This window comes from Cyclopterus lumpus, chromosome 13 (assembly GCF_009769545.1).
Source record: "Cyclopterus lumpus isolate fCycLum1 chromosome 13, fCycLum1.pri, whole genome shotgun sequence".
Classification (NCBI taxonomy): Eukaryota; Metazoa; Chordata; class Actinopteri; order Perciformes; family Cyclopteridae; genus Cyclopterus; species Cyclopterus lumpus.
The window spans coordinates 10,555,477-10,582,112 of record NC_046978.1 but is presented as its reverse complement, the minus strand read 5'-3'; the positions used below and the strand labels follow the sequence as shown (position 1 = coordinate 10,582,112).

At 41.8% G+C, this 26,636-nt stretch overlaps 1 protein-coding gene across 1 annotated transcript in view; it reads right to left on the bottom strand.

Moving 5' to 3' along the window:
• Positions 1–1,367: 1,367 nt before the first annotated feature.
• gbe1b (glucan (1,4-alpha-), branching enzyme 1b) overlaps positions 1,368–26,636 on the bottom strand; it is an 82,690-nt gene continuing 57,421 nt past the window's right edge. The window contains exons 13-16 of the mRNA XM_034548437.1: positions 21,849–22,033; positions 19,291–19,421; positions 12,196–12,313; positions 1,368–3,435 (exon numbers count right to left, since the gene is read on the bottom strand). Of these exons, the coding sequence (XP_034404328.1) occupies positions 3,373–3,435; positions 12,196–12,313; positions 19,291–19,421; positions 21,849–22,033 (497 nt within the window). The 3' untranslated portion in view covers positions 1,368–3,372. The remainder of the gene's footprint in view (positions 3,436–12,195; positions 12,314–19,290; positions 19,422–21,848; positions 22,034–26,636) is intronic.

Sequence of the window (26,636 nt, the reverse complement as noted above, 5' to 3'; positions counted from 1 at the left end):
ACACCACCGTTGTTGCATTGCACCGCGGGCACACTCACACGCATTAACATAAAGTTAACACGCACGCAAGGCCGGCGTGGCTGCGTAGACATACGCTCGGATATTACTCCTCTATATCTTTACATAGCAAATAGCTGCTCGCTGTGTTAACGCTCTGAATGTCGCGTTGAGAACCTTTGACTTCAAATTTCTAACTTTGTCTCGACCTAAGCCTGCATTGGAAAGCTCAAGTGACAGAATATAATACAATCACAGGCATTTGTATTGAAGCTGCAGCAGCCTCCATGGTGAAATTCCCAGCTGACTTGTGCAGTCACCTGGGTCGAACTCTGAAAACATCTTCTTTGTGCATGTCAGAGCCCCAATTCTGACTTTGACAATATTGCATTCTCCAGGATCTTCGCCCGCAGGCATCTGTATGCTGGTGAGCCCATAAGAAATATAAACAGACAAACTGTTACAACACAGAATGCGCTCTGTGCTTTCAGGGCTACTTATAAAATCTTTTTAGGTAGGCTACAGTACATCAGCCATGTCCTGGGTATCTACAGGGGCTGCACTCAACCCCTATATCAGTGCAACATCTAAGACGGTGAAGCTTTCAGTTCAGTTTGATGCAACGGTTTCAGATTTAACTCTGGCAAGTTGAGCGGTGGTGTTGAGACATGCTCGGGTGTTTCTGTTATTTTGTCTACTGCGAACAAATTTGCATGGTAATTGGATTGAACTGCATTATATTGTACAAGCCATCCCCTGTGGTAGGACATGAATACTCGTAAAGTTACTGAGAGACATATTTGGAAATGGCCAGAAGGTTTTCTTGAGGGGTGGGGATTAGATACTTGACAGTAAAGAGACTGAAAGCTGCATGAGACATGTTATGCCACTTGGAAATATGTTCCTAAACCAAGTGAGTCATCCAGAACCTAGAACATCTGTTCTAAGTGGAAACCAGGAACAATAATAAATAAATAAAAACACACTACAAAGAAATACAGCCTCAAAAAGGACCACAGCGTTCTTCCCAAACTGCTGGTCATTGCCAGTGAACGAAGTAGTACAAAGTGAGGATGCCTAGGAAATGGAAGTATTATGGTCTGATGAGTCGTCTTTCATCCCCCTTACATCAGGTAGTGGGACCCACTGAGGCGGTGGCTCTGTATGGTCCCCTAACAACATTTCAGAGCGTTCCTGGTCACCAAATGGAAACTGAAACTTTATGTTCTGGGATGCAGTGTGCTAGTCCTACTTTTGTCATCCCAAACACTTCAGGGCTTTCCTTATTAAAGTCTGGTCCAGTACTACCTACTCACATACGCACAGAAGTGTGTGATGGGACAGAATCAGTAGTCAGATTGCACGTCTAGTTCATCCACGATTTTTCTTGTGGCCCGACAGGCACTGATTTATTATCATTAGTAATAATGAAAGAAATATGCAGCAATAGTTACTGTGTATCAGACATCAATTTTACTTATGAGACCAAATGCAGACAATTCCTGTTGGCGGTGGTAAAAAGACAATGACATTGGGTCAGCGGAGGGATGATTAAACACTCCACATCAATCGCAACCTCGTTGCTCGAAATGTATGCAGTGATCCAGTCTTCCACTTTTCGAGGGGTTGAAAAAGGCTTTTTTGAATGAAACACAAAAAGAAATGACATGTTCCTGATACTTTTGGCTAAACACAGGTGGATGGTCCTGAATATAAAAATAAAGATCAAAACCTGCCATATGCTACAGTACACAGCTTAAATGGCTGAGAATCTGTGCTAATGCAGAAGGTGTGGATCACAGCATTACAGTATCCATGGCAGTGAATCAAATTGTTAGCTTTTATCTGGGAAGCTCAAAATCAGCTCTGGTTTCACTTCTAACAGTATTGCTTTGATAAAACGTGCAGCGAATACTGAAAGTTGTCCAATAGAAATCCATTCATATGGAAAACAGGGGACCTTTTGGAAAAAATAAGAACATAAAGGCTGGAGACAGATCAATTATCAGTCTTTTGCGAAACATAATTTCAAAAGATGAATCCTTTGGTATGAAACACCACTTTAATGACATGTTGGGTTGAATTCTGCAGTCACAAAAACAGTCACCTATCATCAGTTTTAGTTCATGGATAATCTCCACACATAACAGCTATGGGGAACACAGGATGAGCTTTGCAGCTGTTCTTTGAGATGTTCAATCATCGAGTGTGCTGAGACAAGAGCCACAAACGCCTGAGCTAATTGGGAGAGGCACATGTCAATCTGCATGAATTTAGGCTCCGTCTAGGTCCCTGAAATGATCCCAAAAGGAGTTCTCCAGTATCTAATGAACACGGTGCACATGCATGCATCTTAAAGTCGTCGGGTGTGTGAGTCATATTAGTAAAACCCACACAAAATGATGTGCTCATCACCAGTACCAACCTATTTCAGTACTACGAAGAATTTAGTGAAATGCACGACATAAACTACTCTAATGGGACCTACTGTGGGAGAACCCCATGCTTTACTTTGTGTTAAGTGGAAGAAAAAACTGTTTAATTCAGCAAAAAAATTTTTTACTTTTGCATTATGCAACGCACCGTGAACAATCCCAAATAGATGATTTTATCACTTTGCTTTAGCTGCAAATTACTGGCTAAATAACAGGGCCATAAATAACCATATAAATGCTCCCAATAACATTCCAACACAACTGTTTTAGATGCCCATTAAAAGTATAATAATTCAAAGCAGCTTATTACTTTGTGCAAATTGCAATATTCTTATACGTATAAGGTCCCAAAATGCAAATTAGGAAAGATGTTTCACCAGTGATGAAATACCTGGACATTTTGAATTCCAATGTAAATGGTAATACAGTAAATCTCCTTGTGTCTTTGACAACATCATTTGTGTTTTGAATACAATATAATTAAACCAAGTAGACCGTTTATCAACATGCATGACATTCTGAAATATTCTTGATTTCTCTGAGCTTTCATCATGCTTGATTAATTGCTTCCCTTTGTCGCCGGTCATGTGTTTCAGATGGCATGCCAAATTCAACGGAGCCTATAAATGGCTGCTGGCTAGTGGTGGAAGGACTCGGCAGGGTTTTAAGTTTTAGCATCTAGCTGCTGGTTAGGTTGGACGCTTCCCAAATAGACCAATCTGTAGTGAATAGGGTTACACAGCATCTATGGTTGCAGATGGAGTTTGAAAACAGAAAAGCTCACAATGCTTTCTCTCCCCATTTAGAAAAAGACTCAAAACGCAAAAAGTGGGTTTGGGTGGTGTGCAAGGTTGACACTTTAAGATGAAGGTGATTGTTAACACTCAGTTTGAGGTTGGAATCCATTCTCGATCCTGGTCTCTGTGGAGACAATCATCCTCTAATAACAGTGATCTATCTCCTCGTTGGCCAGGACAATAGCTGTTCTGCAGGGGATGTAGACCTGAGGGAGAAAGAGAGACAAAGGGAGGGAAGCAAGTGGGGAGAAAAGTGAGTTGACAGTTGAAGATTAATGATGCTAACAAGATCACCAATTTTGGAAAATTATTAAATCTTCACGTTTCTACTTCTTTAGAAGTCAGACACGGAAGCCCTTGGCGGTGCCTCGATAATCAGGCGTGATTGCTTCTCACAATCAAGGTCGACATGACGGCCACATGAAGGGGAGGAGAAAAAAAACGGGGAACAGGGAAGCGGAGGGGGCTTGTATTTAGATGGATATTCAGATCGGAGCAGGAAAAAAAAAAACCTCTCCAGAGCAGACAGTAGACAAACACCACGGCCGTGTTTGAAGAGGAGTGCCAAGGTTAGAGAAGTATAATCAAAGTGTGACAGAGTTGCAGCAACAGTAAGACCTCTGGGTGGCACTGGAGTCAGCAGATCTGCAGCTTAAAGTTGTGTCTGAGCCGGTTCTCCAGAACTTCCTGTTCAGCTGTGACTTAATCCGCTCAAATTCATTAAAATCGTATAGCATTCAAAGCTTCCGAGTTCAAGTGAACAATCCGCAAATGAGCCATAAGTGTGGGGCCAAAAAGAAAAATAATCATAATTTTCCATTCTGAACTCTGTAGTCAATGCAATTACTGTGTGTTTTATCATCTCTATATGTTGGCGTTGCATCAGCTGTAAACTTGAGATCCTCTGAAGATACAATCTGCCAGTGGGAAAAAGCCGACCTGTGAGTATCTCCTGGGTTTTGGTGGGCTGAAGAAAAAAAACATGTCAGCAAAAACTAAGCACACTGAAGAAAAAAAGAAGGAACCAAGCCTGCAAATGTCAGATTTCTTATATAAACACACCAAGTACAAAGAAATCGTAGTACGGGTGTTATTTTGGAGAGGTGTAGCTAATAAAGTCTTTGATCAATCCTTTTGATATTCACAGTGTCGTTTGGAGGCAAGGAGACACTCTGTAACATTAGTCATTTCAGATGTATGCCAAAGGAAAAGCCAAGCAGACATAAATGATGCTATATCTCCCAACAGAAAAACTGAAAAAGAGTGCAGAACTGTAAACAATTCAATCACCCCCTGAACTCTCCAAGCCGCCCCTCGGCATCAGAGGATCTGAGCGGATGTGTTTCTTTGGCAACAGTTTGTCACCGAGGGAGTCGAGCGGCACGGCACTGAAACACTGACATTGGTGACTAATTAAACAGTCGCAGTGGGAGAGTCTCCATGCAGAAGCACCGCAGAGAGAAGGGAAGGCCAAATAAATCATTGCACCTGTTTAGACAAAAGCTACCACTGCGCCTAACCTGGAATATGTCAACAGCTTTTATTTCCACCAAGTAGATAGCAATATTGACACATTCTAAATCAATCTGTGAATGTAAGTATAGCTTACTTACTTACTTACATGACTTCATATTTCAGCTAATCATTTGAGCAATTGTAACTCATTTCTCTCTCTGCTCCAGAATTAAATTTGTTTATTTCCACACAATAATAGCACCCTGAAACTTGTGTGAGCTGTTGAATCCAACGCAGTGAACATCAAGTTTGCAACCTTTTTTTTTGATGCCACATCATCTTTTTGTGGTAATGCAATTTAAAGCCTTTGTAACCTTTGCTGAACAGTGACACACCAAAGGAATACAAAACTTCCACAAAGAGAAGCAAAACGACAACAAAGAGACAGAAAAATGTCCACAAAGAAATACAAAACTACCGCAAAGAGAACAACCACAAATATACACAAAATGATCACAAAGAGACATAGACCCACCACAGAGGGACACAGAACTATCACAATGTGAAGCAAAACGACCAGAAAGAGATACAGAACGACCAAAAAGAGACACAAAGTGGTCAAAAGAGACATAGGACTACCACAAATGAACACAAAATGGTCACAAAGAGACATAGAACCACAACAAAAGGGACACACAACTACAACAAATAGAAACTAAATGGTCACAAAGAGATATAACCATCATGAAAGGTACATAAAACTACCACAATTATACACAAGCTGGTTACAAAGAGACATAGAACCACCACAAAGGGACACAACAAAAATATACACCAAGGTCACAAAGAGACATAGAACCACCACAAAGGGACACACAACTACCACACATATACACCATGGTCACAGAGAGCTAGAACACCACAAAAGGGACACAACTACCACACATATACACACCATGGTCACAGAGAGCTATAGAATCACCACAAAAGGGACATAACACTACCACAAAAGTAACACAAAATAACCCCGAAGTGATGCAGAATGCCCACAAAGAGACACGTGGACTACAAAGAGACACACAACAACAAGGGAACAACAACAACAACAGGTGGTGTGAGGGACCCTTTGCATGTCCAAACGGCCCCTAAATGGAGACTACTTTCAGTTACAAATGACAGTCATATTTTCACATGAGAAACCCAGCGTTGTCCTCAGCGCTAATGACTTCACATTCCTGGTTAACCTCCAGTGTTGTGATGCGATTCAGCTCACACATCCAGTCACCCAGTATTAATGCCACACAATCTTCATCAGTGTAGCACACATACTGCTGCCAACGCTTTTAGAAGGCGATGCACAACAAGCAACCCTGGTCGAGCATCTGACTGGATTTTTCTGAATATTTCCATAAAACCTCTGCTGCTTTCTGATGAGTCATTTGGAGTAGGTGTTTATCACTTCACCGCCAGACTTGCATGAACCACATTTCAGACCTAACAGCAGCAGTTACTGTACAACAGAACCTATGCTAATCTGGCAATTTTTTCCAAATGTTGATATCAGAGCTGCAAAAACAAGAAAAAAAGAAAAGAAAAAGAGATGAAGAGGAAGTAAAGCATGTTTTGAGGACATGTACTGAATTAGTAGGCGGAATTGTCCGACAGTGTAAATCTTCCTGTAAACTGCAGACTTTAGTACAGACATCTTAAAAATGGGGTTTTACCTGACACAAGATAGATAAATGGCGAAACAATCAAAACTCATCCGTGACCCGTTTCACATACTGTAAATGTATCCTCACAACTACAGTACCTGTGTACAGTACCTGTGTACGTCTTTCATACAGTATACCAGTGTGTGGAAGAGGATTTAGTCGTATATATTTGTATGTGCAGGCCCTCATCGTACTGTCACAGTTTTACTATGTAAGTTCACACTTCAACAGCATGCCTTAGATGTTTCTGATGGAAATGTACATCTTTTGATGATTTGCTACAAGCCTGCTACGTTTCCCTGACTTTCCTTTTCTTCCTCACTTAATTTCTTTTTGTGAAACTGTCAAAGGAGACAGGCCCTTTGGTGCATGCAAAGTTTATCCAAAGGTTCTGAAGCGCCTAATTATTCATCAGCGTTTCTTAGCGTTATGTCTTTGACATTAGAACACTCAAACAAAACTGTAAATGTGACAATTACCAAACAAGGTTAAACCTAAAACCCATTTTCTCACATAGTTGTTGTCCCTGACTACACTAAGTTTTGGTCTTGCAAAATGAATAAATTGTAATCGTTCAATAGCAGTAGCCCTTGATGTGTGAGATTCTCATGAAATGACCTGCTGAGTAAATCAAGCTGTCAGTTCAATCAGATGAAGGCTTAGCTGCATTTTGTTATTTGCATAAAAAAGAGAATATTTTTCATCTTTTTTATTCAGCTTCATGGGAAGCTGTCCAAACATGCACTATATTCATATAACTATGGATTAAATTAAACTACTATCACACCGTATACAAAAAAACCACAATGGCATTAAAGAGCGGTGAGAGATGGAACACAGTGAATGGAAGGGCAGAGGTCAATTACTGAGCTAAAACGTGTGCAAACAAACTAAACATAAAAAGTGCAATTTTAGTTCTGCTGGGGGGCTCAGATTCAGTCTTTTTTTCATCTTAGGTATAGACGGTACTTTAAAAAACTTATAGCACTTAAATTAATTAACAACAAATGTTAAAATGTAAAGGTAAAATGTGATTTGTCAAGAATACATCTTTTGGTACCACTTCTAAATAAGCCACCTTTTATAAAAGAATGTATAAGTCCTAACTCACAGGTGTCAAACACAAGGCCGAATCCGGCCAGCCACGTTATTTTATGCAGCTCGCGACGGCTTGAAAGACATATGATCGCCTTTTCTTTAAAAAAAAAGTAAGAAATCAACCCTGTGCTTTTATTTTGAAGGTAATTTTTTCTGCAGCAGAGTGCCGTCTGTTCACTCTCCTCCATGCAGCTCTCACACCAAAAAGAGAAGCGAACTATCGCGTTGCTTTACTCGCTAGACAATTTGTGATCATTCGCGCTAGAAGAGCCGGAGAGAAGGCGTGGCTTATTGCCATGGAAACAGTTCATTACCGCCTTCCACCATGGAAGAAATAACCACTATTTGTACATGTTGTGCAAGTCCCACAAACGTCAGACCATGAAGCCCTCGTGTCTGGGTTCATAATATTAATATTATATATTATATTATCCGTAGCCGCACACAGCTTCTCCAGAAACTCCAGGAACAGTCTGGATGACGTCAGTGATGTCAGGCGGAGCATCTCAACGCTGATTGGCTTTAACACACACACATGTTTCGCCCGAGTTAAAACATTCAGCATGCGTCAATGAAGCGCATTTTTCTAATCACACACTGTGCATTGACTTTGTATTAAAAAACATCCCCAGTTCTCCCATTATGAATTCCTCCAGACTCAGGTCTAGGTCAGTGGTACACTAAGGCTGAAGTGAGTGCTGCTTAATGTGTTTCAGTATTTACCTACCAATAAGCTAATCAGAAGAAAAAATAATGTTGTATACTTGAATCTTTTTGACTTTTGAAAACTTGTTGTTTAATTAATTTTGAGTTTGTGGATAAAAGCTGCTCCTCAAGGCACTGAACCTATAACAACCAATACTGCACTACAAGTCAGAGAGTGAGCCATAAGTTACATTCTGAACTCTCAGGTTCAAACGGCACCATCTTTTTATTACATCAATTTGAGAAGTTGACAATGTTCATCGATTTGGGTCTCGGCTTGTCATTCAGGGGTGATGGGGGATCCCAGCCAGACCAGTTGAGAACCACTGCCCCGGACCAGTTGAGAACCACTGCCCCGGACCAGTGGAGAACCACTGCCCCGGACCAGTGGAGAACCACTGCCCCAGACCAATTGAGAACCACTGCCCCAGACCAATTGAGAACCACTGCCCCAGACCAGTTGAGAACCACTGCCCCAGACCAATTGAGAACCACTGCCCCAGACCAGTTGAGAACCACACCAATTGAGAACCACTGCCCCAGACCACATCTGTCACACATGTTCTTAGCAGCTCACTATTTGTTGGACCAGAGTTTTGTCTCAACTGTGACAAAAAAATACAGCGTTACAGTTACAACCAACCATTTGATGGCAGCCATGATGCTGATGTGGCCTGTCCTAACTAATAGCTTAATTAATTAATGTTATATTAATTCACAATATAGCCATTATTAAGACTTATGAACCGTTTTTTCGTTTTTATGTAATTTAAGCGATCCAAGTACTGTATACTGTCATGTAAACGTTTAATTAGCAGCATTCCTCTGTACTCACTGTCGAACCATCGGTTTCACTTCTTACAGCTTCCATTTTGTTCTTGTTGGTTTGTTTTCAGGAGGTGCATGATTTTTCTCTCCATTGATTTGTTTTATAATAGAGAGAAAGAGTTAATCAGATGTTACACAGCAAGTCCAGGACCACATCTGTAAACAGAGGGCGCGACTCTGCTGGCTTCATCCAATTGTGTGCATCTGCATTCTGAGGACTGAGGAGGCACACAAGTGGTATACACAGGGAGTGCATCATCGCTGAGTAACAAGGATGCTGGAGAACTGTCGGACCCATTAAAAGGACAGGAGAGAAGAAGTTTGCGCAGACTTTAAAAGCAACAGTTGTTAAATAAAACCTGGACGATGTGGGCACCTTTCGCAGCCCCGGCAGAGGCTCTTATCTGATTATTCTTGTCATAACCAGGTAGGTGTGAGGAGGAGGAGGAAGAGAAGAAGCAGCATCCTTATGCAAGACCACAGGCTTCCTGTGCAAATCTCTATGAGGGAGACTGTGGAGGAGTTACAGTATGTGCAGAAGGGTCCCCCACCCTGTTGGCCCCGGTCCTCTCACTCCCTTTCATTCCCCATTACTCCATGATGGTGCCAACATTAGCAGATGACTTGTTAACTAAACTTCACATTTTGGCCAAGAGGGACGTGGCTGAAGCCGTGGTGTTTGAATTAATAAGAGATTTAAGAGAATGTGGAATTTGAGTCCTCATCTGACGAAACCTAAGTTAATACGATGGAGGATAACTGTCTGCATGAGGAGGGAAGAGGCTTTTAAAAAAGGTTAAATAATGCTGAAATGAGGCTCTTAATGGCGGTGTGAGTGTTTCCAAACACATTTTTGATGCATTAAAGTGCTCCGTCCAACTCCTAATATACATGCGGAGCAATATCCTCCGTACATTAAGTGCAACACTTTCAGTATTGATCTGAAGAGGTTCAAGTTGAGTTCAGGTAAACAAACACCTTCTCAGGTGCCATGTCATCTCTGGTACCAACTGACACAGCTGAAGTGCACTGCCTCGAGATATTTATTATTTGACTAAACAAACTGAAACGCCACGGAGCGAGATGATGACTGTGCAGACCACTTCACAGACGTCACTATCCTCAAGCATTAATTGCATTCATTAACATAAGATCTAACACACGCAATCAGCCTAGTTACAGTTGGAGTGTTGGGGTATCAGTGCTGATCCTCACTAATTCATCCCTGACCTTATTCATAAACATCCTATTGCCTTTCAGCGTTTTGATCGAGCAAGAATTACATCAAGAAAAAGAAAAAAGAGGAGGCAAACATGAGGAAGATCCTCAAGCACACTTACTTAAATGCATACCAGTGCTTCTTTCTAGGACCGACCTATTTCGTGCTATTCGCCTAAAGCCGTCTCCATGATGGAAGCCCAGTGGTTAATTCTCCCACATATTATTCTCCCCTCCATGATGCCGGGTGAGTTTAAGAGGCGTACACATAAAAAGGTTAAGTTCTAACAACATGAATAATGCACATTGTTTGCCAGGGAATCTGAATCAGATATCAGATTCACACAACGCGCAATGACTCCAGGATAACTGCCAGCATGAGTAAAATGCATATATGCCACATAAGATATTCACAAATAATGGATATGATAGACATAGCGAGCCGCATATTTGATCATTTTCTGGGTTCTGCATTAAAAGCTAATCGTATTAATGAGGAAGATACTAAAATCAGAGCAGTGGTTAAGCTGAGAGGCCCAGACCAGGGACATGGTGGCTTTTTGCCAGAACAGGCAACCCTCTTTCATGACAACACACTTAAACCTCATTAGAATGGCTCGGAAGGGTCCTTGCTACAAACTCCATTTCAAGCTAATTAAATTGATTCATGAAATCAAAGACGAAACATTAAAAGGACAAAACATTAATACACTGACAGCTATTTCATCATACTTTGTAATTGCTACAAGCAGGTTGAGTGTACACCACCTTTCCATGCATGAAAGGAAAGCACTAAACCGCTGTAAAACAGGCAAGCATTATACGTTAACAGTTGGCACTAGTGCTGCAGACAAAATATTATATTTTCTAATGAGAGGATTTGTTACTCATAAGAAGAGTCACAGCCTCCTTGCGGCTACAATGTAAAGCCTGTGTCTCTACAGAGCGTTGTTTGTGTGCGTCCTCAGAAATTAAAGCTAGAGGTCTGAAAGATAATCATTTGATATATCAGGATGTGAAGGTCAGCATAGAGTAACCATCTCATGTTTATTAATGTTTACATTGTGAAAGTCCTCCGGGAAGATATGCTGGTGTCGACCGGGGATGATTCATCTGTTGACTCGTGGATATACATATTAATCCTCCAGATACACACTTAATGGAGTCTTACGTGTGCAACTAATAACACAAATGAATGCCGTTTTATGATTTAATGTACCAGTGTCAGAGTCCAGGTACTCGTTGGTGTGGTTTACTGGGATACTTTTATGGAACGGAGTCATTGCTAAGGCTATTAGTCACTCCATGTGCCTTTCTTGCTGCGTTAAGTCCAAATATGTTCTGACAGAATGCAATCATCAAGCGCTTTTCTAATGACACCTGTCAAAATGTCTGAAATGTTAAAAAAAGTATGCAAGATTAAAGCTATGTCTAAACAGCCTGCAACAAACACAGGTATTAATACTTAAGAAATGAATGCAGCTTTTGTAATGACTTGGTAATGCAACAGGCAAAATATATATTTAGACACAACAAAGCAAAAAAGAATAAATACAAATGTTTGTCTAAAGTTTAAATCCCCACACTTTGCATTTTCCGACATACTTCTGCAGCCGCCTCATCACCACCCACAGCTGCTTTTTGTATTTCTTTAGCCGGGAGCAGCTCCTCGACTGCATATGTGCACTGCATTGCGGGACAATGGTGTCCTTCAACAGCACACTCCAAAATCATTTAGTATGAATACTGACATTTCTGAGCACACTTAATTGTGTCACCATTTCAGCGTGAATGTACAACATCGTCCAACAATGTTTAAAATTAGTATGCAGAGTGGGGATGGTGATACAGCATTAAAGTGGTCTTGAGACTGAACTCGACAACAATGGCCTGGGACTTATGTTTGGAGTACTCGCTGACGACAAAAGATGGCCTTTGAAGAATTACCTGCATGGAGTTGGGGCGGCCGTTGAAGGGCCGCGGCTCTGTGTAGAACTCTGTGTTGTGGTCCAGCCGTCCGTGACCTCCATACTGATCCTCATCCGAATCCAGCTTGATTTTGTATCTGACAAAGATTGACGTTAAGGCGCAATAGCACTGGGAAACTAGATTATAAGATTTAAGACGTAAGAAGCAGAGGAGAAGGTTTTATTACCAGTGCTTTTGGTGTTCAGACTTGGTTTAGCAGTGCTCAGCTGGTTTATATTCATTGAAATACTCGCATCCATCAGCATTCATCTCCCCTTCGCGGCACTACAAAGTGACAGAGCGGAGCCCTAACAGACAAAGAGAACGCTGGCTGAAATGAACATAAATACAAAAGTGATTCAGCCATCCTGCCTGCCTGTCTAATTTATCCACTTCACTGCATAAATAATGATTTAATCAAAAAAGTCATCCATACAACTGACAACAAATACACCGGCCCGTAAAAGTATCCACTCATCTAGGACCTTTTGGTGTTTTATTTTTTGAATCACGGCGGTGTAATTAAGCTTTTTTGACACAGATTAAGAAAAATAACTCATTAATGTCAAACTGAGAGCAAATCCCTACAAATGCACCCAGACAAAGTACAACGTAACATGTAAATAACCCCTTGTCATCCGCCATGCTTCTAAAGAAGGATGCTCAGACAACAAAGAGCTGACTGATGCCTTCATAATAACATTAACGCAGTCTCATAAAATGTGTGCGTTCTTGAGGAGGAACCGAGTTGGGAAGACATTGCATGAAATATAATATGTGAATCATGCCATATGCTCCAGGGAGAGCTTCAGTATACATCCACCTTTTCCCAAAAGCATTATTTGTTTTGCTCTACAGCAGGGAGAATTGGAGAATACGGACTAATAATGTCATATTAGGACTCTTTCCTCACAATTTAGATATGACATTAGTAGTCTGTATTTCTCTAATCCTCCCAAAATCTGTCTGAAGAAACAACGAAAACCCCTCCTCCCTTTCTTAAACTGATGGACATTAGCACAGTTCCCATCTTGTTGCTTGACAAAAACAAAAAAGGGATGGATGTCGGAATCAGTTACAAGGTCGTTATTAATGTCAGCAAAAAATATGAAAGACACTTTAAGAACCGAATTTAAAAAGCGAGAAAGTGCACTTTGACAAGTATGTACATAAACATATATTCTTGACAGTTTTCGTCTAGTAGCCTTCATGTACACCCTGATGTATAATGTAAATACCCACGAACATCTGCGCAGTACATTTTTTTTACTCCCGTCTCTAAGGAACAGGAGCTCTAAGGAGTGGTACTGTAACAAACACCAGGAGAGAGGAGCAGACGTGTAAACAGCTCCCTAATTGGCTGGCTGAATAATCACCTGATCTCCCAATAGGCGATATTGTGGCGCTTGAGTGTGATCCTCAAACCCTGCCTCATTCTGCCCCAGAGCCAGGGAATATCTGCTTTTGCTGCCTCCGTGTCTGCTTTGAGAGTGATGATTCAAAAAGAGGCGCTGCTCCATGTTTCTCTTGAGGAGGAACACCCCCTCCCCCACATCTCTGCCGTTTTATTGACAGAACAAACTCATTCTGCTTGGCTGTACGATATTTATCGAACGAATATGGAAATATTCTCCCAAGGGTTAAAGAGCTTCTGGGAAAGTGAGCATGTATGTTATTTCAAAAGGTTAATCTTCCCAATACAAACAATAAAAACCTTGAGTTTGGCCAATTCTAACAGTGCATGGGATACGTTTGTGCAGTGTAAATACTTTCCAATACCTGATTGAGAGTAAGTAACACTGCAGTGCTCCCTCACACAGCGTGTTGTGCATTTCCAGTCATGTGGATTGCATGTGCACAGGAAGAGTGCATGTGGGTGAGGCAGAGCGCTGTGGAAATGAGGCATCGTGACAGTAATTCAGAGTTCTTTGGCAAACTTCTCTGCAAGGAAGCGAGAACCAGCACAAATTGGTAGTTGGAGGCTTAGAGCGATTACGTCTTTGTTAGTGGCTACAGGCGGAGGCAACAACAGCTTGCTGTGCAGCTGTAAAGTATTGTAATCAATAACGTCCTTTGTGAATAAAGGGGAATGATTTAAGAACACAATCGATTTTCCCAATGAGCAGAACAAAAATATGGCAGTCCGAAGCTTGATGGCTGGAGCCATTGATGACCTGAAAACAATCTGGCAATGACCGTGATTGCTGACCGAGCCACCACTTAGTTTCTCCATCAGCTTGTCGTTTTCCTCTGGCTTTATGGAAGTAATAGCAACCTGATGTTGACTTGTTGACAAGAGCTGAGCTGAATGCGTTTGCCCATCTGAAGCATGTGAAAGCATTCTAAACGCCACGTCTTGCCCCCCCAGACTGGACTTCTTTCCACCTTCCGCTGAAACTTACATAAACTGATGTAAAGTGACAACACTTAAAGACTATTTGTTTCAAATTAAAAGAGATTACGTCACTTTGTAAGAGCATGACACCTAAAAGTGCTGTTTTACCAGCCATCAGCATAACTTTGTTACGTCATCGCTGTTGTGTTGATTAGTTATGGAACACGTTTGGGGAGCTCGAGACCGACCATTGTCATGCATTTCATAAAAAGAAATGAGCATCTTCTAATGAATTTGTCAAGAAAAATGAATCAAAATCATTATTTTAGATGGCTCAGAGGTCATAATAAATAATGTATTTCATACTCTACTATAAAGCCTTTCAGTGGTCAAACTAATGGATGATGAAAGTATGGGTCTTATTTTCGTACATTTCCGTAGCATTTGGCAAGTTAATTACCAAACGAAGCAAGAAGCACGAAATTAAATGACCCGACACGTTTTACACAAACCTTCGGGTGAGCCAAATGAAGGGAAAATTATGAATTATTAGTCCGTTGTTAACATCCATCACAGCTTACACACCGACATCTTGGATTAACTTTCACCGACCAAACTTGTCGTAGTGCATTACATGGCATACCAACGTTTCGATAACTTTCCGTTCTGTTTTATGTATTTAGTTTCAGGTGAGGGATTTCATTGATTGGAGGGGGTGCCAATTATGTTGAGTGGTTATGAATCTGCTGAAGTCAAAGCGTTGTGTGTTTGACTGTCTGAAGTAGACTATTAGATGATGTGACGAGAACACTTCTGCGTTGATATCACCATGTTCCAAAATTGAGGAATTGTTCTTCTGAGTACAGAATTATCATTACCGGAATACATTTGATCAAAAACTACACAAATAAGACCCAAGTTATGATAAACTGTAACTTTGCTTCACGGCCAGAAATAAAACGCAGCGTCTCTATTTGTCTTTGAACACGACAACATTTGGATTTCAGATTAAGCCTCTGGATTGATGAGGATGTTTGTGGATGATATCTCGCCGCAGAGAAAAGTAAATGTCACTTTGCTCAAGCAAGCATCCTGCAGCACGCGGTGGTAAAAACATAATAAAAAATGCATATCTCTTTAGAAACCTTGTCTGGTACATTCTAGATAATATCAGCATACATTATTGTCATCCATGCACACAATTGTGTGCATTTTATTCAAGTTTGTTAGTGTCACTGCACCTGTAGTTGAATTATTCTAAACGGCATTCAAGGAACGGCTCAGACAGAAGAGGAGAATGATGACCTGACACAATCTCAACTGCCTTTTGGCACAATGTAAATCAAAGACCAATCTGCCCTGACAGGTACAGCTTTCATGACGGGATCCAACTGGGATTTCAAATACTCTAACCAGCCAAGATAAAGCCCTGTGCCTGAAGAATGCGTCCACCACGAGTCAGACAAAAACGGGAAACGGATGGTTTGAGTGCCTGTCGAAAAAAGCTCACGTTGAGTGCATTTTAATGGCCAACATTTTCAGCTTCGCGTTCTCTCCAGTTTTTCATGGAGAGAATAAAATTCAGAAGAGGACAATGAGAAGCCAAAGAGAGGCTCGTCTAAAAATGTGAAGAGGAAGAAGAGTCACTGTGAATTCAACTAAGGCCCGGTACTGAGGGATGATGCCTCTATTGCAGCCGAGTTGTTATTTATCTGAAAGTTAAAACAGCAGACTTACAGTTTTACATTGTACCACAAACAATAAAACCAGCAGCTCTTTAGCTGGAACACATCTGAACCGCGTCAAAGCATCCAAGTTATTTTTGTTCTAAGCTTCAATCTGTGACTCTCGAGGTACCCCTCTAGTGTCAGTTGCGGACGTGTCAGTTTCAACACCTTTCATGCATAGTGTCTTTTCAAAATAAACCTCCACCATGAAAGGAAGTTAGGTTTAGGCAATAAAACCACACACTTGGGTTTAGGAAAAGAGTGTAGTTGAAGTTAATTTGACGGACTCGCTCCACAACCGAGTCACTACCGAGCCACAACCGAGTCACTACCGAGCCACAACTGAGTTCAATACAGAGCCACAAACAGAGTCACTACCGAAGCACTACCAAGCCACAACCGAGTCACTACCGAGCCACAACCGAGTCAATACAGAGCCACAACAGAGTCACGAACGAGCCACTACAGAGTGACTAACGAGCCACAATTGGTTGAGAGGACAAATGGCCGTGTCCTGGACAAACAGTCCTGTATTTGGTTGACTCCTCCACCTCCCCTCCCACCCCTCGATACTACGCAGTTGCTCTCAGCATCTAATCATGACATGGATGAGTATCATAACACCCTGTATTGGATCCATTTTCAGTGGTGCACACTATGGTCAGCTGCATCCAGCCATTATTTGCCAGATACCGCAGTGGGTGTGGAGCTCCACTGTGACATCCCTGACCCTCACAGGTAGAAGAAAGTTTAAGTATATGACAGCCGTGTGTAATGAAAAAACACTTTTGGACTCTTTGAGCTTGTCTTGTTTACCTCCTCTGCCTCTGAGTGGCACTTTCATCCGTCTTCTCTCCTAATTGGATCCTCTGCACACATTCCCATCGGAGGATCTGCATCTCCTCATACGCACGCCACATTTACCTTCCTCTCTCTCTCTCTCTCACACACACACACACACACACAGCACATTTGCCTTTATGTGTTTACTGCGTCTCTGTATAATGACAGCCAGAGCTTTGCCCTCACATTTATTTGCATTTCCTCTCAACCCACAAGTGTCGGAGGCCGCTCCTTACACATCAAAAGAAGCACCAGGAGGAAAGATGTGGCTCCATCTAAATGAAAATAAACCCTCAAACGCGATGTTACAGACATTGTGCAGTAGGGCTATTAGTGGTGTGCCAAGGTTCACCCCATGAAGGCAGAGCCAAATACAAGAGGCAGAAAGCACAATTACTGCACATCAAACAAGCTCAAAATTAACGCTTGATATTAAAGAGATTAGGGGTTACTTCTGTGGTTTAATACAAATAAATAAATGTTTATTGTTCTGTCTCATGTTTATTGTCTTTATATTTGAACTTGTTGATTAACATTTGCAATGGAGAATTTTGTTTTTTCAGAAACAATCTTCATACCCAGGCTGTCTGTGACATTATAACTTAAGCATCCACACTATGTATTATAATAATTGCATGATAATGTAATAACTAGAAAAAAAAATGTTCCTCAATGGAGGCGTAATAAAACATACTGCTTGTTAATGTTATCATTGTTAAAAAAAAGAAGAAAAGTCATTTAGGGTATTTCATTACATTTTTTATAGAGTTTTTTATATTTATTATAATTAGAAAGAAACATCACTGTATCCATCTAAATGAAACAAAAAAAACAAATGCAGAAATCAGAGGAACAACTGCTGTTTGACAGCCTTGTTTTCAGCCAATCGAATCCTCATCATTTGAGACTGGATTGCTCATGTGCAGGGATTTGAACCGCGGGCATCCAGAGAAAACTAACACTCTGTCCCCGTTTTGGCTCGCCATCACTTTATTTAAAGCATAGCTAAAAGAAGAAACACAGCTTTGTATCCATGTGGCAAACTGTTGGCGGTGGCTTCGGTGGGCCCCAGAAGAGAATTATGTACCGTTATAATAAATACAAATCTGTCAGCTTTCAGTCCCCCTTCACATCCCTGATCATTAAGCCTGCTGTAATCACAACTGTGGAACTCGTTAAATTTCTCTGTGCTGCTCACTGGGAGGACAGACAGCCAATACCTCCAAAGAGAGCGCTTTCTGAATCACTGCTTTGTTTGCTAATATTTCTCTGCAATGGCATAACAACACCTGCATGAACAACTGACTCAAAATCCTCTCAACCGTGACTGATATTACATCACAAAAGTATTAGCCTCGGATAATACTGACATCAAAAGCACAGCTCTTTAAGAATCATATTTACTTAAGTGTGACACATTTGAGATCCCTGATCCACTTTCAATGGACACGGTCACTGTGAAAAGGTTCGCATTTCAAATCCAGAGCTGAGAATTGTCACAAATGCAACATTTGCTAAAAACTATTTTATATCTACTATTTTATTCTTAATAAGAAATTAATCAGCCTTTTAAAAAAAAAAAAAAATCATGACCTGTTTTTCAAAGATTAACATTTCCAGTTGAGTTGATGAAAAGACAGACTATTGCGCAATTGGCTTTGGTCTTTTCACGCGGTTTGTAGAAAATACTTAATATTGCTTTAAATATCTATACAGCCAGACTAGTGGCACTGTAAGGTTAGAAAGTACGGCTGATCTGATGAGAATGTGGTAGTGGAACATAATGGACATAATGGTGGTGATAGGTAAAAAGTTACAAGGTAACCAAAGTTGATACAACGTCATCCACCGAGGACCATGAATATAACAAATAGTAGATAACCTGCTTTACCTCACTCTGGCCCAACGTGCTGCACACGCATAACGCCTTCCTTCCCAAAACTCGGATCATGGAATTCCCATCTTTCCATCTTTTTTACAGACATGTACGGACTTGGTTGAAATAACAGTTAGTGGTTTTGTCAAGTTCAACAGATTAGTCACGTCGTATGAAAAAAGTGGCTAACACAGACGTCATTCCTCTGAGAGGCAGAGCGAGTGTGCACTGTGGAAACAATGTCCGAAGATCTGAAAGGAGGGAACAGTGACAGTCGAGGCCGAAAAGGATACTTTCCTGGAGCTTCTACAGCCACCCTGTAGTCCTGGAAGCTCTTACTTGGGTGGAAGTTGAAGATAAAGACCACGTGTCCCCTGTCAAACACAATGACCTTGTCCTCTTCATGCTTGGCGCTGACAAAGGCCTGGAGGGAGAAAAGAGAGAGAGAGAGAGAGAGAGAGAGAGGGGAGGAGAGGGAAAGGAAAAAAAGCTAATACAATATTTCCTCATGAATAGTCATTACCTTTCTCATCTTGGATTTGAGAGTTAAAATGGGGCACATTATATCAGTGGACTACACATTTCCAAATAGGATGAGCAACATTCCCGCACCACATTTCAGGTGGCACTCATCAGCAGAACCCAGCGGCCCAGGACAGTGCGGGGCGCACGCTGTCAGCTTTCGACAGCTGCACATGATAACGCCAGCACTCTGCTGTGGAGCGAGCTACTGTTAACGTGTCATTAGCAGAGATTATCAATGTCACCCAACCCACTATTTTTAGTGTCTTGTTCGCCAAGCCAATTTCAGGGCAGCATATTCACGGCTGAACGAGAAGATAAGCACCCAGGGAACTGGACCGGCAGAGGGGATGGAGGTGAAGGAGGGAGCAGACGGTCTTTTTACTAAGTCCATTTCTACGCGAGAAGTCCACAAATGTGGAGCCTTGTCAAGCTTGCAACCGCCTCCGCATCGGAAAAGAAACATAACCTGCGCAATTTACTTATGCTCACTTATAAATAAATAAATGTAAATGCAATCAACAGACTTGGCGGTGCTCCTGAAATTATTGTGATTATTCAGACTCTGTTGATGGAAAAATACAAATTATCATTTAACCTATAATTTTCAAGTGTGCGGCAAGAAAAAAATACCTCCCTAAGTATCGGAGGGAGGTATTTTTCTATTTCTTGCATAGCTTTGGCATTAGGCGCGTGAAGTTTCTGATTGGGTCTCTGCAGGCAGCAGCGTTCTGACCTGAAACAACACTTTTGGGAGAACCTTAGCCAGACAATGAGGGTGAATCCCGACAGTATCCCCATTTGTCACGTCAGCAATGAAACTCCCATTACAAGTGCAACGTTTACAATAATCTTTTTAATGCGCACAAAAATCGTATGGTTTATTCACATGTCGTCACAGAGGAACACCTCAAGTGATGCCATCCCTGCACTCAATGTCCAGAGTTTGGCCTTTTGAAGAGACGCGCACAAATCACACTTTTCCCCTGCATGTGTCTCCTTCCGCTAGGTTGGGACCACCAGGGAGAGTTGCCGGTAGATCCTCTTCTGCTTCTCATTTAAACTACAAAACGCCCTTGGAAGCTCCCACCACAGAGATATATTGAACCCATATATAGCATATTCCCTCTAAGCATGATTACCTTGGCAATGTCATTGATAAGCTGTACAGAGGATCCAGTCTCGTCTGGTTAATACAGCAGAATCTCTGAGTGGTTATTGGCGTTATCCGTGAGTGATGTTCTACAGTATTTTTGTGATATTGCATCAATTCCTGAATAATTCCTTTTTTTTGTCTGCGCTGCTTCCGAGCACTGTCGGAGACCGGAGTGCAGGGTCAGCAACAGAAACTGATTTATTATCTATTGCTTCAGTATGGTTTAGATTTTACATATTGGATATTTTGATTAATGTGTCTACTTTGAGTCCACCTCTTCTTGTCACTTCTAGTCTTTTAACACCATGTTGCACAGACAATTTAAGGGGTCACTTTCTGTCTATGTCTGTATTAGAAACAGGACTGACCCATTTCAAATGGTCCTGGCGTAGTCCTTCAGGTGCCTTGATTCAGACATGATTCTACATAGACCTGGTCTTAACTTGGACTACATCAAGGCCCCTGGACACTGTCGATGTAAATTGTAGCAGCAGGTACATTGTACTAATTTGGTTCCACATTTCTGAAACTGCAAAAAAATAAATAAGAATAATAATAAAAGAAGTGTTGATGATCTGTGGATATGACAGCTTTTGAATTATTTTGATTTCTTTAGATTTTTTCTTTTTCATTTTAGAGGCAAACAAATACATGTTGAAAATCCCAATAACATTCTGTAAAAACCTTTAGTGATCACAAAATAGTAATCAATTACGCAGACTCACTTCTAATCCCCATCAATTTAGCCACACTCTCCATTTGCATTATCCCATTACTTTGCTAGCGGCCCATGAAGAGAAAAACATATTTTTTTGTTCTCTCGGGGGCTTCAAATGAGAGTGAAATCTATTACTGTTCACCTTGACAGCAGCCAGACAAACGGGACATCTTCCAAATGAACTCTCCTTATGGTGCATTTATCACCACCTGGCTGACTACTCCAATGTGGAGAGAAGAAAACTGTAAAGGTGTGTAAAGAGGGTGGCTTCGGAAATACACTCGTTCTTGAGAAATAATATTATCAGAGCTAAATCATTTATGAACCATTTGCTGGGAAAATATCAAATATTCTGTATGTGACTAAAGAATGATGCCGTGACAGTATATTGTGGTGATACTTTGTCATTGAGAGTGCACAATGCCTACTGTACAGCCAGAGTGTGACGTTCTTACAGGTGGGGCCGCCAGCCAGCCGTACTCTTCTTCAGCACGGTTCATGTCCCGGTCAAAGGCGTAGAGCTGATAGTAACGGAGCTGATCCGTATCCAATAGGTTAAACTGCCGCCGGGCATAGTGGTAACTCTGATTGTTCCCCTCTCGAGGGAAATCCAGCCACTCTGGATGGCCAAACTCATTTCCTGCAACAGAGAGCGCGTTATTAGAGAACGTACATAATAAAAGGGAAAGGCACACATTCTCGGAGAATTAGCATACTCTATCGGGCCTACGTGGGCTTCTTTTGCAGGTTTTGTGCAATTTTTTAACAAGACAAAAGAAGACGGATCAAAGCGACCCGAGTCAGCGACAGCCTGCGACCTTCGCCTAACCCCAGCAGAGGTTAGTACTTTCCATATTAAAATGTTTTCACCATCTACAGTGTGCCAACCTTCCCGTCACCCGGGACCGTGCCCTTTCATGAAGAAAACTTGAAGAAAAAAGAAGAATAAAAACAACGCTAGTGAAAACATTGCAAATGAATCCCATAGCTTTCCATTGAGTCTCAGTGCTTCAACAAATTTATGCAAAAATTATTCACCGGGATATATTTATATATTATTTCTCCATAACGGAGAGCAAACTTCATGTCAACGCTGGGAACCACCGAACTTGTCATTTATTTGAAAAAAGGAAATTCTCCATGAAATCTCTCTTCATCCCACTATTGATTAATTCATATTTACTACAGCATTAACTACATTTCTGAATTATTCTGCAGCCTCACAACCACCAGAACTGCACTTTTCATGCAACTTAGGAAGATTGTTCATTTTCCTTAGCATCTTTTATTTGAGAGCGAAAGCCAGCAAGGGTGAGAATAAAGAACTTCAGCCTAGCAGCATCAATGAAGAAGGAGTCACACAGTCCAGATGCAAAGCTGAACGCATACTGCATAAGTGGAGGAAACCGCGGTCTTGTTGCTACAATGCTGTCACGCCCGGAGATGAGATAATGAATCCGTCATCAGATGTCACCACAACTTCATAAAACAACAGCCAGGATAATTGAATTCCTGGCAAAGGAAGAAACGCACAGACAAGAGACGACAGAGTAAGATGCATGACAAGAAGGAGAAGAATACAGGCTAGTTGTTTGTGGTGCCAAGAGCCCCCACCTCCTCACGAAAGAACAGAGACAAAATCAGAGTGATGGGATGAAGTGGAACATACAGGGGCTGACAGCAGAGTCTAATGAAATACATTATGTAGGTGTTAAAGAAGTAGCAAACAATAAGGCGCGGACTGCCAGAACAAGACCACTGCAGCACTCGCCTAGGCAGGAAAGAGAGAGAGAGAGGGGGGGGGGGGGGAGGAAGGGAAGAGCAGAGAGATAGAGAGAGAGGAAGGGAAGGGCAGAGAGAGAGAGAGAGAGAGAGAGAGAGGGAGGAAGGCAGAGAGAGAGAGAGGGGGAGGAAGGGAAGAGCAGAGAGAAAGAGGGGGAGGAAGGGAAGGGCAGAGAGAGAGAGAGAGAGAGAGAGGGAGGAAGGCAGAGAGAGAGAGAGAGAGAGGGGGAGGAAGGGAAGGGCAGAGAGAGAGAGAGAGAGAGGGAGGAAGGGAAGAGCAGAGAGAGAGAGGGGGAGGAAGGGAAGAGCAGAGAGAGAGAGAGGGAGGAAGGGAAGAGCAGAGAGCGAGGCAGCGAGAGACTTTTCTTGTGACATGAATAACAAGCCTCCTACACATCTCTTAAAGGAGAAAATGACATCTCAGACTTTAAACACTGGAAGTAAAAGGCAGATTGTCTTCCCTGCACTACAACAACATGTAAACTACACATCTGAAAGCCCTGCAAAACACACACACACACACACACACACAAAGTGGGAGGGCCACACTCCTCTTCAAACGTGACCTTCATTTTGATGTCAACTATACATCTGCAATGTTTCCTGACTGAAACTTGCACGATCGTAACATTATCGCCATCACAAAAACAACTGGGCGACTGGGTCTTCCTTCAATCAGAGGATCGGCCGTTTGATCCACAGCTCCACTAGCCCATGTGTCCTTGGGCAAGACACTTAACCCCAAAATTGCTCCTGTAGCTGTGCCTACTGTGTGTAGGCACAGTGTGTTAGTTAGTAATGATGGGCAGGTGGCTCCTCCCATCAGTGTATGAATGGGTGTGAATGGGTGAAAGATGTCATGTAGTGTTGAAGCGCTCCGAGTGGTCAGAAGAATAGAAAAGCGCTGTAGAAGTACAGGTCCATTTACCAGCGTGAATGTCACAGTTGGTATAGTTCAAAATATCTTTTCTGGGTCGACAACATTCATCAAGCGATTCAAACCGTGTAAATGTAGCCTTGTGTCACTGCTGGAGCTAATTTTGTTCTATAATTACCTTATTTTGTCCTCTTTCTTTCCTTCTTTCTAATTGTTTTTTATCACACTGAACTCATTGACATCACAGTGGCCCCACATGCCTTTCAACATTAATGTAACTAGTCTTAATAAATCCACGATACCATATATAAATCTACTGAGATATGAGGTTGCAAATAGATCATTTGACTCAAATCCTGGGAAGCGTAAGAAAAGCCAACTGTGTGGCTGTTAGTGAGTGGCCATGAGATGAGATGTTTTCAGTAATGATGGCACATCAGTATAGGTTATAAAGGTCAGCAAAAACAAATATGATTCTTCCTAAAAGTCGTAGTTTTTGAGATATGTTGAACATTAAAAGTTTGGCCTTACCATAGCGCAAGAGAGAAGGTCACGGGATCATTAAAATCGCCATGTTACTCCATTTTTTTTTTAGATATGATGGTCACAAATCACAAACATGGAATAAAAGTTTTAAGAAAAATCCTATGAGCAAGGAGAACCACATGGAAGAAAACCACACATTGAAGTGAGAACTTATTTTCTGGAAAATACAGCATACACAGTGTATACGTGGCTTTCGGATCCATTTGGTGTGATCATCTTGGTTACTTTTTGTTAAATAAGGAGATAAGCTGATGAAATCTGTTTCAGACGGGTTTCATTCTACATTCATAGAAATAACCCCTGTGCAATTGTACAGACTGAAGACAACTCGACAGTTCCCGGCAGGACTGAAGACAAAGCCTTCTTGTCCTACCCATTCTGGGATGTAGGTGAGACTCTCACAGTGTTTTGAAGTCTGTGTCTCGGACCGTCAGGAGTAACCACTGTGGCCCCCGGAGGGCCCGATTCAATCTTCCCGGCGTCCAGAGCTGCGAGGAAGAAAGAGCCCAATATAAGAGCCTTCCTCAGCGCTCATCATCCTCCCTCTCCGCTGAACAATGGCACCACTTTACAGTTCAACACATCTTGAACAAAACAAATGTTTGTTTGGTTACTAATGTGCATTGACCTGCCTTATATTGAGCGATATAATGCGGTAGATATCGGCCACTCCCGGACGATCCAGCTTTTGGAACAACACTGAGGTACATGACTCCGCTGCAGGCAGCACTGTGATGGACAACCTTAGGCTCTGGGGGGCAATTGTTGCAGGCCGTGATGCACCAGGCCCAATCGGCCAACCTGGACCCTGACAAGGACAAACGGGAGAGTAAAGAACCGATAACAGCTGTTTTGCAGACTGATGCACAGTCCACCATCGTTACCTGGAGTAACCGGATTTCTCAAACTAAGAAATCTAGTCCCCTTCAATGGCGATTAATAGAGACAGCGGACAGAGCTACATTTCTTCTTTCTAACCGACTTCACAGGGTTTTCTCCACACTGGGTACCAGGAATTGGGAGACTTATTGTACGGCAGTTTTACACTATTGATAGACTGCTTGTTCTAAAAGACCTATACATTTTGGCCTGTGCAGACATACCCCTTCCTTCCTGAGATATTGCATTTTAGGCAACAGCTAATCAGAATTGAATGCACATGTTGTCCCCTCTCCTTCGTTTACAGCATAAACAGGTGTGGAGTGGCAGATTGTCGGTGGTTGACCGGCTCTGGAGGTAACAGTTAGAAGCCATTGCCTGTGGGAAATATGAACATTTTAACTAGTTGTTAGATGACATAAGGAGTTTGGCAACAATGTACCCACTATGAGCATCGGGAGTTGCATCAATGCTACCCTAAAGTAGGTACGGGCATCTGTGGGTCGATTAAGCTCATTCTGATTTGCAAGGAATAGGGAAAATTAGTGGCCCAGCCTACATAGTTGGATTTTCTCCATCTGTAATCATAGAACTAGATTACGATTACATAAACTAATACTGAAGAAGCCTAGATACCGTCTACATTCTGAACCCACTTGAAGACAAGTTTGAAAGGGGGGGATCATGCTGTATGAAAGATCTCAAGGACATGCTACAAGTTGACAAACTTCCTTCAAGAAAAGAAACCTGATTTCTTAATTTCTCATTTTACAAAGGCAGTCAAAGCAAGCATAACATTCTGTGGATTCAGGTTGCATTCATGAGATATCAAGAGCTGCCAAGAGGGAGCGATGGCATAAAAGAAAACACTGTGTGAGAGCCTCCTCCCTTTAAGTAACCGGAATAAGCATTTTCAAGGAGAAAAAAAAAAGAGAGAACACATTCAGATACTCTTTCTCTGCAAGGCATCAATATGTGATGTTCAATGCACACTTTACCATTGTTGTCCTCCCTCTGTCTGGCTCAACAACATTTACAGTACTTTAGAGTTCCTTAATTTCCCAGAATTACTTTTGAAATGTTGCAATGGGTTTCATGCAGGTGGTGCGAGTGAGAGCAACCAAGGTGGAGAATGAGTGTGAGATGGATCAATGTGTGT